The sequence below is a fragment of the Chironomus tepperi genome, unplaced genomic scaffold, assembly GCF_022539635.2.
Source record: "Chironomus tepperi strain 1889 unplaced genomic scaffold, CSIRO-AGI_Ctep_v1 contig_33, whole genome shotgun sequence".
NCBI classification, from domain to species: Eukaryota; Metazoa; Arthropoda; class Insecta; order Diptera; family Chironomidae; genus Chironomus; species Chironomus tepperi.
In genome coordinates, this window is record NW_027226155.1 from 46,564 (window position 1) to 67,599 (window position 21,036).

At 34.1% G+C, this 21,036-nt stretch overlaps 2 protein-coding genes across 2 annotated transcripts in view; one reads left to right on the top strand and one right to left on the bottom strand.

The window, feature by feature from the left end:
* Nucleotides 1-497: 497 nt before the first annotated feature.
* tw (Protein O-mannosyl-transferase 2) lies at nucleotides 498-19,187 on the bottom strand. Its single transcript, XM_070644685.1, has 9 exons — nucleotides 19,033-19,187; nucleotides 18,783-18,972; nucleotides 18,467-18,575; nucleotides 16,433-17,214; nucleotides 15,645-15,885; nucleotides 11,319-11,467; nucleotides 5,818-5,980; nucleotides 4,898-5,038; nucleotides 498-1,423 (listed from the first exon to the last, which is right to left on the bottom strand). The coding sequence occupies exons 1-9, from the start codon at nucleotides 19,185-19,187 to the stop codon at nucleotides 1,233-1,235; spliced, it is 2,121 nt and encodes a 706-aa protein (XP_070500786.1). The 3' UTR covers nucleotides 498-1,232.
* A 632-nt stretch (nucleotides 19,188-19,819) lies between these two features.
* The window catches only part of lobo (lost boys), a 101,137-nt gene continuing 99,920 nt past the window's right edge, over nucleotides 19,820-21,036 (top strand). Inside the window, exon 1 of the mRNA XM_070644698.1 lies at nucleotides 19,820-20,329. Within this exon, the coding sequence (XP_070500799.1) occupies nucleotides 19,820-20,329 (510 nt within the window). The remainder of the gene's footprint in view (nucleotides 20,330-21,036) is intronic.

The following is a 21,036-nucleotide window of genomic DNA, read 5'->3' on the forward strand; positions in this document are numbered from 1 at the left end:
GTTTCGACGAATTTTCGAGATTGAGTCTGACACAGACCGTTTCCGAGTTCAAGATTGAATCTGAGACCGTTCAAAAACCAAAATCGAGACCGAGACCAAGGGAATATTTCGAAGTCTCGGTTTCGATAAATCTCAAGACCGAGACTAGGAAGTCTTATTCTCGGCCTCAAGAACTTCCTAGTCTCGATCTCGATCTCGAGAATCCTTAGTTTTCACTTACTGTTTACCTACTTTCTTGGCTGGGGCTTACATGAGCCCATTGTCACGCGGAGAGAACGACTAAAAGCGGCTCTTTTCTTCGAGAACTGATGAATCATTTATTGCTGCATCACCAGTGTTGCTAGTAATGTTCTGTGTACTGTATTGTCTGTAAATCATGTATCAATAATGGAATTATCAGCTGTAATTTATCATATTAAAATTCGATTGAATGTGATTGAATTTAAATAAATTAATCAACTTGACCTGAAAATGTAGTTTAAAAATTAAAACAGTAATTTTATGAAATTTAAAGTCAATTTTATTTAATTTAAAAATAGTTAACCCGTGTGCTATAAAATAATAAATGGCGAATATTTACTGTGGGGCAGTTCACTTGTTACGTAACGCATAGAATCAATCAAATCAGTCAAATCATTTTGACTTTCTCCTTCAGTTGGCCTCCTTCATTGTTTGTCCCTAACAGGCAAATAGTATTCTTTCATGGTGCAGAAAGACCACTACTGTACCTAAAAGTGGTCTATTTTCCTGTTAGGGTGAGGTGTAATAAAGTTTCAATCCCTTCCCTAAAAGTGCCCGTTACGTAATAAGTGAACGACCCCTAAACATTTTGTTCAAAAATTTTAATTAATTTTAGTCATTTTAATTAAACAGTACGAAAGAAATGCATATTTTTAGGTGCAAAATAGCACAAAATACCATCAAGTGAAACCGCGAAATAGCCGAGCGTCGAATAAATAATAATGTGGAGTATCAAACGTACCATAATTATACATTAATAATCATAAATATTTGCTTGACTCTTTTTCATGAATAAATTCAATTTTAAACTAAATAAAATATTTAAAACCTATGCAGTACTTGACTGCTGACATTATTGGCAATAAAAAATTTATCTAAAAATCATTGAGTATATGCTATATGTATCCATATGTACGATAGTGATTCTATAAATCATAATCCTTAATCACATGCACAAACAAAAAAAGCAGGAGGAAATAAGAGGAATGGATTTAAAATTCCCATGATTCCATCCAACGTAATCCATACATTGTTGAATTTTTCTCTGTAGATGCATCGGAAAATCCATACGCAAGCGGATAAAATAATTTAAAACTGTATAGAATGATGCCGAGAATAGTGCCAAGTGCTATTTGCTTCATCCAGCTTGGCATTCGCTCAATGAGATAGTTAAACATTACGCCTGAAATGATACAAAATTTTTGTCTTAAAATATTTTCAACTTTTTTTGTTTTTGTGCTGTTTACTCTCATTGATGATGGAGATAGAAAAACAGCTTTTTAGTAAAGGATATTTTGTACAACTCGTTGCTTTTTTTGTTCATTCATCACGATTGAGCTTTTGACTGTATAATGAGGTTTTGTGTTCGTTTTTGATAAATTAGTCAAATTTAATTAAGTTAATGAGATTAACATTGAGCAAAACTTTGAATTAATTAATTAATTGGGTAATGAATATCAAGGGATTTAATTTGGCAGTCAATGAGTTTAATGACATTCGATGCCTTATGCATTTAATTATATTATGATATTTTTAAAATGTAAATTACATTTGGCCGAATAGTACAAATTGGTTAATTGATCAAAAATCTACCTAACAACCAAAGAACATATGCTTTTGAGAGCTTTTCACCTTAACTATACTGGACAAGCATGCTCGTGAGCGTTGCTCTCAGCTTACTCTGCTCTTGAGACCACGCTCTTTGTCTGCTAGGGTCTGACTTCTGGCTAGTTTGACTCTGATTTGGTGCTGAATTTGGTTTAAATACAGCATCATGTCAGAACCACGACGACCTGGTGCCGGATTTTTGGATCGATTAATCGACTTGTGCTATTCAAGTTCATCAAATTTTTTACCAAATTTTAAGCTCACCCGAAGGACACGCGGAATATAAATGGCCAAAAATACAAATCCAGACCAGCATGACTATAATGTCAGATACGATGAGCCTTATCTTAGCTCAGATCAGAGATCAGAGATCTATAAGGTGTTTTTCCTTCATCGTTTTAATTTAATTAACAAAAATCTTTAAATTATTTCAACAATTATTTCATCGAATGACTCTCAGACGCAGACATCGTGGTTGAATTTGTGAACCTTTTTGACACTAAATTGTGATTTTTGAAAATTTTGTTACTTAAAATGAGATTTTGATGAATAAAAAAATGATTAAAAATTATGTTCATGGAAAGATTACTTGTTCATTGTTCTGACATTAGGACATCCTAGTTCATGGAAGAGTTGACAGGACTTTGGAAGTTCGGACCCAAATCTCAATCCTAAAAATTTTCAGAATTCCTCATTAAAATTCCAAAAAACCTTGAGAAAACCTTGAGAAGGAGCTATAATTTAACTTGCTATAATGAGCAATAGTATGTATATTAATGATCGTTGTGTTATTTAATCTATAGTCGTGGTGAACAACCTGTGCACCGCGGCATACTAGTGTACCGCCAAGAATCTTTAAAAATGGTGTCAAAGCTTAACAGTTTGATGTGCCGCGAAAAATAAAAGATTGCCCACAACTGCTATTGACGCACATCAATTCTTGATACACATACTTTTGCTCACTATAGAATTTAATAGCTCAACAAATACTTCACAATATGCACTCCAAAATCTCATTTCCCAATGCCTTTAACACTTTCATTTCTACAATTACATAAAATTTCCCTCAATTTGCAATTCTTGCTTCTATTCAGCAAATAAAATTTATATTTTTTTGCATGATGCTTACAAAAAAATCATGTTGTAAATTTTCCTTTCTTATGCTTTACAACAATAACGATGATAATAATTCAGTTACATAAAGTTTTATCATTCATGTAATCTTCAATTCACTTGACAACAATTTTCTCATCATGAAAATGAATGTGTAAGCACAAAAAAAAAACTTTTCATCTCCTACTGCTGCTTGTAAAGAAAGGATGAAAAAAAAAATTATTCATTCAATTCATAATTGAATTGGAAAGTTTTACTATTATTGCAATAGGGAGTTACACATTAAGAACAAGTTAATGATTTTATAATGTGATAAGATTACTTATCCTAGATAGATGTCTGAATGAATTTCATTTACAATTTACTATTTTAGATTGATGCTATTGAATTTGGTTTAATGTGACAGGCTGTGGGAAAATTTGTGTTTTTGAGGTATTACTTGGTATCAGAGCTTGAAGTTGACTCGAATTTTATAAGAAGTCGAGTCGAGTTTTGTCGATTTTTTCGTACAAAATCCAATGCGACTTCAAGCTCTCCTGATCATAAAGGGCTCAAGTGCACAACTTGACATAATGTCTAGTTATTAACTAGACCAAAGTTCAACATTTTCTACGGCCTTTCTGTAAAATAAGTCATTAGTCGATCGTACGTCGAATTATTAACTAGATATTATGTCAAGTTGTCTACTCGGGGTATAACCATTAAGGGGTTAGTAGGGTTTCGACAAGTAAATCGAATTTTAATTTGACAACTTTTTTTGGGGAAAATTTAAAAACTCTCTAAAAATGGAAATTCTAAACTTCGAAAAATTTTTGCCTATCATCTTTTGTTAATGTATGTGCTTCTGTATTGGCAACATGTAGAAGCAGGGGCATAGCAGTGGGTTATTTTTTACATCCAACTCAAAATTTGAGAGTCGTTTAAGAATTTTGGATTAAAAAACCCAAGTAAAATGAAGATTTTTTTCCGAAAAGGGAGGAAGAGGCGAAGGGTTGACCACATACCCTTAAATACGCCTTACTAGAATGTAAGGGTCTTGAACAGTAGCCTTGAGATAACCGACGCCAAACTTCTCTTCTCATGAATATGCTCCTATGGAATTGAGTAGCCTTGGGTAGTAGCCCTGATTGAATAGTAGTCCTAGGCATTGGAGGAGTCTAAATTTAGAGGCCTAGAGAAATTTAGAGGCTCTTAAAATTCTAAAAAAATTAAAGGACTTTTTGACTTATTTAGTCTCCGTTTGGCTACGCCTTTTTCAATGTATCTATTGCATAGGAATTATTAAAATCTAAGCATATTATAAAATCTAAAAAGCAAAATGATGTAACTCATCGTCCTCATAAATATCAAAGAAAATATCATAAAAAGCACTAGTTATATTCAAAGTAAATGCAAACATATTTTTCATATCATAAAAATTAATTAAATTTTCATCAGTACAGTCAAAATCATTCGAAATACAGCAGCCTAAATATTCGCTTATTTTTTGAAGGATTCATCTCCAAAAATATAGAAATAAAATTTAATCCTACCTTTTTATTTGCAGAGTTTTGCAGTATTTATTCAGTAGAATAAAAAAATATACACATGCAAATAAAAAGTAATGAAAAATGGAATTGCTCGTGAATTTTTCTGTGTAGATTTTCCCGTGATTCTATTAGCGCATTGAGTTGTTGAGTTTTTTATTTTATTTAACGTTACATGCAGAAACGATTTCGATATTGAATTATTGTGTATTTGCATAGTTTTTTTTACTGCTGTTTGTTTACTCATGCAATTTAAATTGAAACTTGATATTCAGTAAAAGGCAAAAAAAAGCACTAAGTGTAACTCTAAAAGGATTTATTTGTACATAAATACAGCATAAAAATCGCTGAATTGGTATGCAAATAAAAAAGAATGTATATCCAAAAAAAGTCACATATCAAAAATTTACCTGTTAGCATTGAGTTGAAAATAATAGCAGGAAAGTAATGATGGAAATACAGCACACGTCCCATGGCCCAGAATGGTAAATAATGTAAAATCCATCCAACAAACAGCCAAACGCCAGCTTGTAATGAACGCCACTTATGTTCTATTGTAAAAGGATGAGAAAAAAATGGAATTTTGAAAATTTGAAGGATATACCCGAATAGCACAAGTTGGGTAATTGATCCAAAATCCGGCACTAGGCTAAGGTGATTCTGACTTGGTTCCGGATTTAAACCGCCAACAAGTCAGAGTCACTTAAGCTATGTCCGGGCTTAAATCGAAGCCAGCAACAAGTCAGAGTCACGCAGACCTGGTGCTGGACTTAAATCGAAGCCAGCAACAAGTCAGAGTCATTTAGGTCTGGTGCTGGACTTAAATTGAAGCCACAAACAAGTCAGAGTCTCGCAGATCTGGTGCTGGACTTAAATTAAAGCCAGCAATAAGTCAGAGTCACTTAGGTCTTGTGCCGGATTCAAACAGAAGCCAGCAATAAGTCAGAGTCACGCAAAACTGGGGTTTGACTTAGTCCGAAACTAGCAACAAATCAGAATCGTGCCAGCCTGGTGCCGGATTTAAGCTAAAGTCAGAAAACATGTTAGAGTCACTCAGCCTTGCTACCGAATTTTTAATCGATCAACCGATTCATGCTATTCAGGATACAATAGCTTCAAAAGCTTTTATCCATAACAAAATGTAATACATTGTGAGCATCACAGCATGATTATTCATTCAAAATCATATGCAAAAAATTCAAATTTGTTACACTCAAGTTAGATGGAAGGATGTACACGTCAAAATTCAAACAAACGTTGTATAGACGTGATGCTATTGCATGTATATTTAATTAGCATAAAGTTTTACGTTCTAAAAGAATTTACTTACCTCGAACTTCGGGCTTTTCATTTGCATCGTATCCACGTTGGTGTTTTATAGCAGCTATCATGAGTGTGAATAAAAATAGTCCAAGAAAAACGAGGTTACTCCACCATATAATTGGATTTCCTAACAAGTAGATACGGTAGTTTCCTCCGCTGAAATATTGGCCCTGAGAAGAGAAAACATTTTAATTTTTATTATTTTTCTCCGAGCAGCACATAGCGATTAATTGCATGTTTTCATGTAAAACACGAACAGTCAAGGAACATGCTCAAAAGTATGCTCACAATATTGAGCATGCTCAATTATATTGATTGAGTCTAGATTGAGTATACTCATGGACACGCTCATTTAGGTGAGTATGCTCATTGTTTGTTAGGAGAGCTGATTGGATTAACAAAATTAAGATTGCATCAAAGTTGCTTAACCCGAGTGACATAAATAAAGTTGGCTCTGCTACAGAGCTTTTATGGCAACGTCGAAGCTTTTTTATTAAGAAAAACTGAAAACCGTCTCTATTTGGCAGCTATATGTATGCTGCATTAACACCAATTCAGAGTTGCGAAACGGCCTGATTTTATCGGCCGGCCAAAAACGGCGAGCGATAAAAACGGCGGGCCGATTGTTTTTTTAAAACGGCGGCCGATAAAAAACGGCGGCCGATAAAAACGGCGAGCGATAAAAACGGCGAGCCGTTTATTTTTCAAAATGGCGGCCGATAAAAAACGGCGGCCGATAAAAACGGCGAGCGATAAAATCGGCGGGCCGTTTATTTTTTAAAACGGCGGCCGATAAAAAACGGCGTTTAAAAGTTTCAAATCAACGCATATATGCTATAATTAACAATTTTTCATTTTCATAAACAACAACAACAAAAACAATAACAAAAACAATAACACGAATTTTCATTGTTTTTCAGTGTTTTTCAATGTTTTCGATTTTTTTACATTGTTTACTGATCAAAGTTTGAAGTGACTTAAATCTTACTGGATCTTGTTATTTAGGTCTGAAAGTGATCTGGATCCTACTGGATCATGTTTTTAAGGGTCTGGATGTTATATGAATCCTACTGGATCTTGTTTTTAGGTCTGAAAGTAAACTGGATCCTACTGGATCATGTTTTTAAGGGTCTGGATGTTATATGGATCCTACTGGATCTTGTTTTTAGGTCTGAAAGTAAACTGGATCCTACTGGATCATGTTTTTAAGGGTCTGGATGTTATATGGATCCTACTGGATCTTGTTTTTATGTGTCTGGAAGTAAACTGGATCATACTGGATCATGTTTTTAAGGGTCTGGATGTTATATGGATCCTACTGGATCTTGTTTTTAGGTCTGAAAGTAAACTGGATCCTACTGGATCTTGTTTTTAGGTCTGAAAGTAAACTGGATCCTACTGGGACTTATATTTTAAGTCTGGAAGTTATCTGATTCTTACAGGATCTTGTTTTTAAGATTTGGAAGTGACCTGGATCCTACTGGATCTCGTTTTGTGGACCGGAAAGTGAACTGGATCCTACTGGATTTCGTTTTGTGAGTTAGGAAGTGACTTGGATCCTACTGAATTTCATTTTGTAGATCTTAAAGTGAATTTTTAATCAATTACTGATTGCTGGGTCAAAAATGCGCTTAAGTCGCTCGATCAATAACACGAGGACTTTTGTAATTTTTAAAAAACGTTAGTCAATAAAAAACGGCGGCCGATAAAAATGGCGGGCCGTTTATTTTTCAAAACGGCGGCCGATAAAAACGGCGGGCCGTTTATTTTTTCAAAACGGCGGCCGATAAAAAACGGCGGCCGATAAAAACGGCGAGCGATAAAAACGGCGGGCCGTTTATTTTTTCAAAATGGCGGCCGATAAAAAACGGCGGCCGATAAAAAACGATGGCCGATAAAAACGGCGAACGACTGGCCGATTCTCTCGGCCGCCGACATCGGCCTTCGCAACTCTGCACCAATTTGAAGCCATCTCTATGTGGCAGCTTTATGGATGCCACACGGAGGTCGCTTCCATTTTGTTTTAGTAAAAGAGCTTTAGCGGGGTCTTAAATGCTACTTCTTATTTCCATTCACTTATTACGTAACCTGAATCGACTTTTAAGCCTGAACCTCTCCTCCCTTCAGTAATAAAATCTTCATTATTCACTATCTGAAGCATAAGAGCGTTACCCACTAATATCCCGAACTGGCAGAAGGTTTCGAAGAATATAGCTTTATTTTGACATATCCTACGCTCGGCATTGGGTTCTTGTGCTCCGTAGTCAAGGAAGTAAATGCTTTTTCGTCATATACTAAGCAAACAGCCCCTAATGAAAATATACTACCAAAAATGTGATTCCACTGAGAAGTCGTATCATTAAAAATAACAAAAATTTTCCAACAACGTAAGCACTCATTCAATAGCAACATAAAATCCAATCAAGCATCACTAAATTATCTCCACAATTTTCACTACTTCTCAACTTCAATTTTCTCTACTCAACTTGACATATTAATGAGAAACTTGTTGAAATATCTAGAATGAAAAGTGCCTTTTGTGCATTGCATTTTTGTTGCTCTTCATCTCCGTCTAAAATTCCGACACAATACTCATTAAAAGCAACAGAGCAGGAAAGAAGAGTAAAAAAAAAAGAAATCTAATAAACTTAACGCTTCCTTCGTCTCGCGCTCATCCTTCTTCCTTTTTTTGCACTCTCGAATGATTTCAGAACATCTTTTTTTCATTCATTTTTTGCAACAACTTTTATTGTTGTCATCATTTCTATCATAATAATTTCTTCCATCATTGTTTTCGCTTTTTTTGTCTATCTATCGTTGTTGATGTTGTTTTTTCTCTTGGCGTTTGTTTGCAAATAACGTTCATCGTTTAAGGATTAGAATTCGTGTTTTTTGAGTTTTTTTAAGTGCCACACAGTAAATCACATATATATAGAGCTTGCTCATCTCAAATGTGCTAGATGAACATTCTCGTGAGCGTTGATCTTAGCGTACTCTGTAATGTAGAGCACGCTCTTTGGCATGCTATTTGCAGCTAAATAGTGCGTCGTTAAGCATTACCTGTTAAGCACAAAGCGCAGAAAAGACTAAAAACCCGACAATAGGTTAAAGTCACGTCGACTCAATACCTAGGGTTTCCAAAAATGGGAATTTTCCCGGGAATCTCCATTCCCGATTCCCAAAATTTCACTTGAACGGGAATTCTGGAATCCCTAATAATACCCGATTTTTGGAAATAATTGAGAACATAGAGAAAAGCTCGTTACCGATGTTAAGAATGAGATTTCATACCTATTTTCTATTTAATATCAACAATCTGTGATTAACTATATGATTGGACATTACAATCAGACATTAACTAGTTATACCGTATTTTTGCCGCGAGCAACACAAAGGTCTTCTTAAAGCTGTTTTATTAACGCTCAATAAAGCCTTCATGTTAGGAAGTCATACGGACGACAAACAGAGGCGATTTCTATTTAAAGCTACTAAAAAAACTTTATTTAACCGTTAAAAACTCCATTTAGGAGCCTTTTTCACTTGTGTCGCTCAGCTTGACCACTTACAAAATTTGATTGACATCATTTATAAACGTTTCCTTGGAAAATTTTACAGAAATTGTTAAGAGTAAACAATCACCCCAAGGAATACAATAGATGTGGAAGTAATATAGGAAAGTTAGCTCAGTTAAGGCATTGACACTGCTAAATTGTCTTCATCCTGCTTCTACAAATTATGAATAGCACAATTCGGTTTGTCAATCAAAAATCCGGTCTCAAGTTTGTTGATGGTCACGTCCATATGATGCCGAATTGTGCTTTTTCGAAATAATTAATTTCATTAAATCTGGACTATATAAACCTTACATCCCATTTTATCTGGACGTAAATTTTACATGAAGATGAAGAAATCTTCCATCCGAATAAAACGTGTGTCAACGCCTTGAATTAAGTAAAGTGCTTGAATTGTATGGAATGCTCTAAGAGAATTATAAGGAAGAGAACCAACGTTGTTGCTAAATAAAATTACTTTTAATAACAGCTGTGAATGTGTTTGTTTAATTTTCAGTGTAAATAGATGAAAGGCAAACAAAATAGAGCGATGAAGATTATTATTATGAATCTTTTGCTCGTCTGGTGCTATTCATATTCTTTCCATTTAAGTCTTTTTGATAAATTTTCAATTTAAAAGATTAATTTTTAATGTCGTTTGAATAATTTGAATTTTGTAGGGTAAAATAGTGAAATTTAACAACTGTCATCACTAGTAAGGGTCATTTTGAGCAACACAATGAAGTGAACCTCATTTTTCAATGTAAAACTTGGTCAAAATTATAATAGCTGTCAGATGCCGTCAACGTAATTTTGCGTTTTACCGTTAATATGGCTACGTAGCAGTGTCTTAGTGAACAAGTTCTTGAGTGGACAAAAATATGTTATAACAAGTTGATGGCATTTTAATAGGGTTTGTCAAAATTAGATGCGCATAGATGCAAAAAACTGCGAATTTTGGCAAACCCTACAATTTAATGTTTAAGTGATGACTAGTTTTAGCGTATTTTTATCAACTCGAGGTTGTGCTGTTTTGGCATACTCTTGCCAAGTGAGGTATAATTGACTTGAAATCTAATAATCAACAATATTGAGCTTCTAAATTCTCCAATTAATCGGATTGATCATTTGTATACTAAGGGAGCCTAATGGAGTGTCTAATGCAAAGTTCACAGGACTTTATTGTGGAATCACCTTCAGCGGACTTCATAAGTGGACTTTAGCAGGCAAAAATTATATTTTCATGATGCACTTTCCCTAACAGGCAAATAGCATACTCTGATTATACTCATTAATTTCAGTATGCCCTTAGTATGTTAGGGTAGGACACCTAAAAGTGGTCTCTTTGCCTGTTAGGAGAGATCGGCTCATTTTTTTAGAATCTAGGTTCAAGTAGAGACGCCTTTTTGGCCAAAAAGATTGATTCCAAAAATTTTGTAAACTCTATAGTTCATTGTAAAGTATGCTAACAGCCAAAGAGACAGCTTTTAGATACCGTAGCGGTCTTTCTGAACCATAAAAGCATGCTGTTTGCCTTTTAGGGGTAGTTCTCTCATTTTCAACTTCTTTTCTCCAACGATACAGTTTTATAAAATCTTTTTGATGAATACTTGCTCCATCACCTGTTTACTTTTTAATTCAAACGTTTTCATTTATAAACTTTAAGTAATTTTAATAATGAATTTGAACTTTTTGAAAGATATGAAAACTTATAAAATTGTTTAAAAAGAAACTTGAACTTGTTTCCATCAAAAATTCTGCTTTAATTAACATTAAAAAGTTGCAGCATACAGAGAAAAACAGTTTCAGCATTAAATGAGTGGAAAACTTTTTCCTTATAAATATTTGTTGCAGTTTGCAGTTCCAACACATATTTGCATTCAAAATACATAAAAAAAGACGATCATAAAGCAAAATGGAGCGGAAATAAAACAATTACGAAAGAGTTGAAACTCACCTTATAGTTAATTGGCCACTGCCATGGACGACTGGTCACTTCGCCTTCTTTTGGCTTTAAGCCAGCATTACCTTGCAGCATAACCGCATGTGATTCAAAGAAGCGAGCAAAAAATCCTGGAGCATAAACGTGAAAGCTCACATTTGGCACTGCAATTATAGAGAAACAAATGAGAAAAAAAAATCATCATTTATAATCCTGTACAGGTTTTTGGTGTTTCTTCTTTCTTGTCTCTTTCTTTGCCTCAATTTTTCTTTCTCATTCCACTAAACGTATCAGGAAGCGAAAAGGTAAATGGATAGTTAGATGCTAGATATTAATGGATTTTCACTTTTAGCCAGAAATACTCTACGTTTTTTTTTTCTGTCGGTATGCTGTGCATTTTGCTTGAAAAAGCAAGCAAACGTAAAGCAGAATAAAATCCCATTATTTACTCTGACAAGATGTTTCAAAATTTTTTTTTTATTTCTCGCTTTCTGCTTCTTCATTTCTCGCTTGCGATGGTAAGTCTTGCATAGACAAAAAAATAAAAATAGAAATGAATGAGGAGAAATAGATTAAAATATTGTGTATGAGAAAGTTTTCAAGTTCCTTCTACAGTTTTATACTTTTTTTTATTCTCTTGAACTACTGCTCTTTGTCTGCTTTTTTCACTCTATCATTTTTCTTTCTTTTAAAATGTAATTTTTTTGAACTGTTTTGTAGTTTTAAGATGGATTTGGTTGTATTTTGTCGAATGATTTGGGACGATTTGGGAAATTTTTGCTTGATTTCTAATGGTATAAGTGTAAGTCATAGGAGAGTAAATCAAGGTAGTTAGAGTAGGAGATTCAAAGAAGAAGAGACCGGTTGGTTAGGGTGTCTTGAGGGTCAAATTCCTATTACCATTTTAAAAAAACTCTCCAATTTGCTAGATGTTTTCGTGAAAAAATCCAAATCCTATCTAAATTTTTAGAATTGCTACGAAAAATTTCAACTTCCAAAAATTTGGAGTGCTGCCATTTCGACCAGGATCTCCAAAATGGAGACTAAGAGCTTCAAAAGCTAATCGTATTAACAAATATTTTGTTCAAACCAGGTATGCTTTCTTGATGTTGGAACTGGAATATTCCGTCTCGAGTCCCAATAAATTTTTGGAACTTGAAATTCAAGAAAGTTTAAATTAAGTTGACAGAGTTAGAAACAGAGTTAGATTTTTGTTGCAACCTTTATTTTCATATCGGAACCTGGTTATAGCAAGCAACTAAGTAAGAACACAAATCTAGTAAAATAAGACTGTTTGTTGGCATTAAAAAAGCTCATATAGGTCCGACACTAAATCAGATTCATTCCAACTTGGGTCCAGATTTTTAATCTATTGTTCAATCTGTCCTATACGAGTAAAATCTAATAAGCTATCCTAAACTGATCTATCTAATGACAATTTAAATGCATGCGCCAAGAACAGCATTTTCTCATACAATCTTCCTTACTTGATAAAAAAGTAGCGATAGCGATGCTCTATGAATTTTTTAAGCGAGATTCTGACGAATTGCAATTTTATCTTGAATGAAAGAAGTTAACTGAGATTTTTCCTCTTTTTCTTATTTTTTTAAGCTTTTTATTCGTGAATACGATAAATAATTGAGAATTTTCGTGTCAGACGTTGATATTTATTCAAGCAGTTGAAGTTTTGAAGTTTGAGATATAAATTTGTATTGATAGGGGGTTAAATTGTTGGAAACTTTTTGAAGGTTCCTTGTGGAAGTTTTGAATGAAATTGTTTCATGAATTGTTGCTAATTACCTTGAATAAAATTTTATTGCTTCCAGAAATGCAACATATTTCGTCAATTTCATTCATTAAGCTAAACTTCGATCCGAGTGACATAAATGAAGAAGGCTATGCAACAGACCCGCAAGGCACACGACGTAGTAACAGCTGAACATCCATCTCCAATCTATCATGACTCTGGGACGAGGCTAAGTTCAATAAAACCCAGTCCCAGACAAGAACAAAGCTGATCTGAGCCAAGTTGATGCGAGTCAAATTGACCTGGGTCGGATTTTCGGCCAATTCTACGCCGTGTGCTTTCCAGGAGAGCTTTTGAGGATGCCACATGACGACGACTTGTCGATAAAATAGCTTGTGGACGACCATAGATCTCTTGGAAGGATGCTGTCGATAGAGAAAGTATTGCACTTGGTATTGATAATTGACAGACGAAAACCAACTTTAGGCACCATCTTAGTGAGGCCATCGATCACAGTTGATCTGTACGGTCAACGAAGTAAGTAAGTCAGTACATGAACGCGGCTTTAAAAGCCCTAAAAGCTCAATCCCCGAGTGGAGAAAAATACGTTATAATGAGTTCATGGCAAGTTAATTCCCAATTAATGACTAGTTCCAACGTATTTTTGTCTACTCGAGATCACGGAGAATTGTGTCGCTCGGGATTCCAAACTATCCAAAAGTGAATAATTATCAACTTAATCCACAATGAACTTTAACGTTTAAAGCATCGCATTTAACTAATAGCGCAAGCACTCAACCTTAAAAAATCTTTCATTTGAAACTTTTTAAATCCTTTTTTCCTTCAAAAGCATCGAGCAAGAAAAATATTATGAAAATCTGCCACAAGAAAAAAATCATTTTTCACGTAACTTTTTCCTTAAGGTACTTAATATCATCGAAAGTCAATTCATTCGTGAAAAATATTTTCAATCTATAATAAAAAAGTTGAATTTTTATCTTACATTAAGCTATGCTATAAATGTGAGAGGAAAATATTTATAAAATTGACTGGAAGAATTGCATGCAAAATGTGTCAAGTGCAGCTGTTTGCATCAGGTGCTGAGGAAAAAAATAAAGAATAATTTTTCTCGCGTTTGTGAAACTTTTATGTTTGGAAGTTAAGAAGGTATAAAGATATAATAATTCTTTGAATTGTGCATGCTTATTCTTAATGAGCCTTACGGGTGATGAAAGTTTTTCAGATTCAAAGTTGATTTAAAAATGATTGTTTTGAAGCCCGAATAGCACAAGTCGGTTAATAGATCGAAAACTCGGCATTACACTGACGTGACTCTGAAATGGTATCGGATTTAAACTAAATTTAGCACCAAACAAGAGTCACGCTTACATGTGGCAGAATTTTAGATTGATTACTCAACTTGTGCTATTTGGGTGGATTAGCAGCTTTTACAGTCACTGCCAAATCTGGTTTGTTTTGTAAATTAGTTCATAAATTGTGGCCCTTCAATACTTGAAGGTTGTATACTCTTTTGTACCTATTTCTGACAGTATTTTTTTTAAGGATATCAGTAAAAGAGTACATGGAAGGATAAAAGTGAGGGCTCGTCGTACATTGACCTACAAGTTTATAGTGGGACAAGAGCTACTCCCAGGGTTGTTAAAACATATTCTGTTTTACAGATTGTGTACACATTTGTCACATATTTCATGTGTGCATAGGGAAAAATGTATGGATATGTGTGAAAATATGTGAAAATTCACACATTTTCCAAATATATCCACGCATTTTTCCATGTGACACATTTTCAAAACATTCCAGATTATGTTTTTAACAACCCTGTAAAGTAGTAAATAATAGCCTACTCTTTTGATGACATTACTGCATGTAATCTACAAAGGCGTTCTTTGAAAGCTACGTCTCTACTGCATGTAATTAAAAAACGGACAAGTGACGAAATTCTCATGTCTAGTCTCGAACCCATCCATGATCGCAGGGTGAGCATTGTAATAATTAAGTACCAAAGTACTAAAACATTCCGACACCAAACCACTTTGACTCATAATAGTTAAATAGGAGTCATATTCAGTGAAGATCGAGATTCCCACTTTTATTTGATTCTAAAAGCTTATACCCTAAGGATTCAAATTTGTCCTTATCTACAGAAACCCTAGAACCCTATTGAATCTTAATTTGATGCAGATCACCAAATCATCTGCATGTAAAATTAGACAATAATTATTTCCCGAATTTTAACAAATTTTCTTTAATATCGTTCTATAAAAAGCTCCACAAATCCATTAAGCTCTCAAAAAGCATTAAAAATTCCTGCTTCATTTTAATTTAATTTTCTTAAATTTAAATAATGAACATAATCATCATCATCCTTCTATCTTTTCCCCCTTCAAAAAAGAAGTTCCATTAAAGTCTAAATCAAATAAAGAAGAGGAACAAGAAAGAAAAAAAAATATGCAGACGAGAATTCCTTCTGTGCGATAGCACGAGATGCAAGAAAGAAGAAATTAAGCCATTTTAAGCTTAAAAAAGACAGCAAGGCAAAAAGAAATTTCCACATCTTAATTATTTCAACTCACATAATTCAAAATAATTATCTTCAACATTCCACAATGCATTCTTGTCTCTCAAATTTGGATTGCATGATACTTCTTGTTGCTCAAAGCCCCATTTTGGCAATTGCTTGCCAGACGATGTCACGGCACAATGTTGAAAGTAATGAATGAGCTTAAACTTTGTACTCACTGTCTGTATTGGGTCATTCTCTCTGCCATTGTGAATGACAATTTTGAAAATGTCATTTGCATCGCCAGTTCCATTCTGTAGATGAGAGAAATTAAAAGGGATGGGAAATGATTGTCATTAATTTTTGAGTGACTAGATTAAAAGCTTTAATAATTTTTAAGTGCTGCTGTTGAGGAGTGCATCCAGTGTTGTGCAAACTGATCTGTGTCACGGGTAAGCCACGACCCACAGGTGAGTGACTCATCAGAGTCTCGTGACACACAGTTTGGACATTACTGAGAATTCCCAAATCAATACTTGAGTTGCTTTCTCTTTGTATGACTCAGTGGTGGACAACCTGTGTGACGTGACACACTAGTGTCTTGCGGTACACAGTTTTGACAACACTGAGTGTTCCTAAATCAATATTTAAGGTGCTTCTCCTTCGCATGACTCTTTGGTGGACAACATGTATGACACAACATACTAGTGTACCCCATTCGGTCGAGGCTTTCCATCAGATCCAGGTTGCCCACCACTGGTATAACATATGAGTCATAAATGACCTGAATTTGACGCCAAAACATCCATTCACACACATCATATACTCCATACCTTCCAAATCCCCTCAAAATCTACTCACCTCACCATATCCAGTCACTTGAAAATGCTTTACAGTTATTGGTGCCTTTTCATTATGAGCATGTAAATTTCTTCTCGTCTGTAAATGTTCGAGTCTCACCAGGTCACCATGTTTTACCAGCGTGACATTTTTCTCTCCATATGAATCCTTGTCATATGGCTTAATTACCCACTTATTGTTATCATCCTTGTGTGTATACGTTGTGACTTGTTGTTGTCTTGCACCGAAACTTTTCGGATATAAATGGAAATGAGAATGTAGATAGCCACCGCCAGTTTTGTGATTTTTTAATGTTATTACAGCACCATATGCTACATGCCTTGGCATCGATGCATTATACAATGAATTACCAATTAATCGACTCTGAAATCCAGAACTATAAAATCCATCTCCATTTCCACTTCTATTCAACACCGACAAATGAATATAGAAGAATAAGACGTAGAGAAAAATTGGCCATATTATTAATGTCACTGCTCTTGCCATAAATTGCTTAATTGAATAAAAAATTGGCTTCGATAAATCACCGAGAACAATCCACAAATCACTGATTGTTTGTAGACCAACGAGTAGAACGATAAAAAGACCAACAAATTTGACACTTATTGTGCATGCAATCATCGTTCCAGTAAATACTAGCCATTGCCACCATCGTTTTGTGAAACTTTGTCCACTTGTTGTGTATTTTGAAACTTTTACCATTCCCATAAGACTTGCTGTCATGAAGCATAAAAGTGGTGGATCAAGGAGAATGTACTGATTGAGTGTTATCATGCCAACATCTGAAATGAAATACAATGACATAAATTTACGTGTCATAATGGGAGTAATTAAGGTATAATTTCCAAAGGGGATAATTTTTTTGCAGTTTATCGCTGCAGAATGAAGCTTTCAATGACATGATTGATGTCACAATGCTGGAAAATGACTGTATTGTTGCAAAAGAGGTCATTCATAAATGACGTAATTTTATTATGACAATTCCTGACTTTTGACACTAACATTAGCCCGACCAGTACAGTTAACCAATTCGTTGATCGGCGTGACTCAAGTATGATGGAAGATTTTAATCGAACCTGGTACCAAGTTAGAGTCAAACCGGTTTGTAACCTGATTTTTTCAATTAACCAATTGGTTCATTTTTTTGATAAGGCTGATTTTGTGCAAATTAGGAGTTCTCAAGCTTTTAAACAAACGACCCATTTTTCTAGACAATCAGAAATGACTGTGTGTTCAATGCAGTGGTGGGTAAAATGTGTACCGCTAATTTTTGGGAAATGCCATGCTCGGTATTCCGAGTTGAATTTTGTTTGAGGCTTAACAACATGTAGGGTTTCTGAAAAACCGCGTTTTTGAAAACCGCGGTTTTGCGGTTTTCCAATATTGCAAAAACTGCGGTTTTGCGGTTTTTTTGCGGTTTTCAATTTTCATACAGATGTATGAAATTTTTTACAACAATTTATATTTGGAGTTTTATGCATAAAAGTATCAAATTATTCTATTTTGATTGTTCTTACCAGATTTTAGTCCATTTTTTAAGTTAATAGAAAATTTAAATTTATTTTTGAAAAATTTTCTTCAAAAATTTATATTTTGTGGATTTATGAGAATTTTTCCATACAAAGTTCTGAAACTGCGGTTTTTCTTTCAAAACCGCGGTTTTTTAAAAACCGCATTTTAGGGTCAAAAAGTGCGGTTATGCGGTTTTCGAAAAACCGCTTCCAGAAACCCTAACAACATGGGGTGCCCCAAGTATTTAGGATTTGGGGTATTTTGTAAGGATACCCCACCCCAAATAATCGACAACCCTAATTATCAACCACTGGTTTAATGTGTCGCTAAATTTGTCACAACTGAAATTGTGTCGTGACTCAGCTTCCACTGTAGAGAAGCATTGTTTGAAAATCACTGTCATAAGCAAGAACAAGTCTCTTATTTCATGAACATTTTGCCTCCATAAGAACTCTAATTTCCATTTCGGAACTCCAAATCTATCAATTTCCAATCAGTAAATATTTTTATCACTTTACTTACCAAATATCAAATAAACAGCAGCAACAAAAGCAGCTAAAACAGAACCTGTTAAATCATAAACAGTTTCGTAGCTCATTGGAACGATTGCTGCTCCCAAAAATGTACAGAACTGAAATAATTAATTAAACATTAATTCTCAATTCATAAATTCAATATCAAGCATACTCGAAAATCACAAATCGGTAATCGATCATAACTCCGGGTTGAGGCCGCCGTGACTCAAACTTGGTCTCAGATTCGGTTTAAATCTAGGACCATTCCAGATTTTGAATCGATTGACCGACTTGTACAATTCAGAATAAATCACGTCACTCACATATCTCATTCCTTCATATTTAGTTCCATTATATTTATCGGATGGTTTATCGAAAGGATAAGTTCCGTTATATCCCGTTAGTTTACCAGACAATGCAATCATCATTTTGGCAAGAGGTGGATGAACATCGAAAAAGAATGTCCTGTTGATGTACCAACTTGCCATCTTACCAAAATGTGTCTCATCCCAGCTGCAAATGAAAATTTTCATTCAAAATTTCGCAATTAAAATTTTTAACTTAATTTCTTACCAAACATGATCAGGCTCAGATACTTTATAGAATCGTGTGGCTGCTGATGCTACTGCTATAAGTATGAACACAGTAAAATACCAATTGGTACTGCTTTGTGGGGTATTTTTTGGTGAACTTTTAATTGATAATTCTTTATTCTTAGTCGACGTCATCTTCTTATTCTTGCATTTAAGTCTTTCTTTTCTCTACATAGCTGTAAAAAGATGCAGACGAGTTTATGGAAATGATGTGAATTTATTTGATGTGATTTTTAGTGATTTTGAAAGATTTTTTGGAAGTTTTGGCAATTAAGTAGTTAAATTTGACGAAAATTAGGAATTTCTAAGCAATCTTTGCAAAAAATCATCAAAAATTAACAAAAATAAACATTTGAACCTTTTCTGCATCTTTTCTCTTGAGACATTTAGGGATTACCATTTAACACCTGTTTTACCGACGATATTCTGAAATTCCGATTTTTCGCATCTTTTATTAACGGTTTTTTCAAATTCAAAAGTGTGTCTCGGCTAAATTAACGCACACCAATATAAATCACAGTAACATTTGAATTTGAATAATTTTCATCAGTTGCTGTGGAAACAAAGTGAAAAGTTTATTTATTTGTGATAAATTGTGAATTACTGTGGATTAATAACTGGACATTGTGTATATTTGATTAAATACTGTGCAGAATTGACATAAAAGTGTAGAAATAGATAAAAATTTCTCAAAATTCATTAAAAATACAAAATAATTAAAAATTACACAGTAAATCCATCGCGTCGCGTTCTTAAAACCTCCAATCATGTCTCACGTACGAGAAATGTCGAACATGTTAGTCGGTTCAGTGTTAAGTTCATTAGGAAACCTTAAACTCTTTGGATATGAAGAAAAGAAGCGAGAATCAATCTTTACGGAACCAGAAGAGGTTGAAACTCCACCGGAACCAATAACTATGGACAAATTGAAAGAAGTCAACGCAAAATCAGGAATGATTTACACATGCTTTCCCGAGGCACGAAATAAGCCTGAATATTCACACTTACCAGACTCTTACTTTACTTTATCGCCCAAAGAGAAGCTTGTGCTCGTTTTTGCTGAAAATTTTCGTCGTCAATACAAAGAGTTGTTTCCAAAGCGACGTCCGTTGGTGCTGGCTGTCGAAAATGAATGTCATGTGCAAAAATTTGTCTCCACAACGATTCGTCCAACGACATTTATTGAGTTCCCCGAATTGATTGATAATTGGCAAGCATGTGCAAGCTTTGTTGCTGATCACATTGTTTATGAGGCGCTGGAAGGTTCAACAAATATTGTGAGTACAAAAGATGTAGATTTGTTTTCAAATTTTTTTCTTTATTTCTTCTTGGTTTTTTGTCATTTTTTTATTTTGTTCGTTTGAAAAGGAATTTCATCAAAAATCACATTTAATTACATGTGTGAGTGTACTTTGTGTGTGTGTATGTGTGTATGTGTCATTTTGTGGTTATTTTCTAACTCAAAATTTCATCCTTTTTTCTTCATTATTAAAACAATTTTCTTTTTATTGGAATGAGAATTTTTTCTTTATTTAATTAACATTTGTTTATGAATTCTTTTTTCTTTGAAAATTGAGCCAATCCTGTCAAAAATGTCATTATTTTAGGGATTTTTTTTTCGTCTTTAAATCATTCATTGGCAACAAACACAATTCCATTTTATCTACAAAATAATGAAATTTAAACAAAATTTTTAAATTTTTTAACTAAAAGTCTTTGGAATTCTTTTTTATTAATCCTGACCTCAGTGAGGCTGCTTGTTCTCATTGTCTTGCCAGGATTTTCAATTTAAATTCGATAAATTTTTAAAAAATAATAACTAATTTACTAGGTTTATTCTTCGATGATACTTTCTATACATAACTGAGATAAATAACTTTTTCTTTGAGCAAATCTTTTTTGGAAGTCTGAATGAACTTTTGTGTCTTAAATTGAGACTCTTAGTGACATTTTTCAATAATTTTTGGGGAAAACTTAAAGCTTT

Coding starts and splice junctions, on each gene's coding strand:
- tw (XM_070644685.1), bottom strand. CDS start 19,187: ATGACGTCGACTAAGAATAAAGAATTATCAATTAAAAGTTCACCAAAA. Junction 18,576..18,782: donor AATATGAAGGAATGAGATAT/GTGAGTGACGTG, acceptor TAATTATTTCAG/TTCTGTACATTTTTGGGAGC. Junction 5,981..11,318: donor AGTGGCCAATTAACTATAAG/GTGAGTTTCAAC, acceptor TTCTCTTCTCAG/GGCCAATATTTCAGCGGAGG.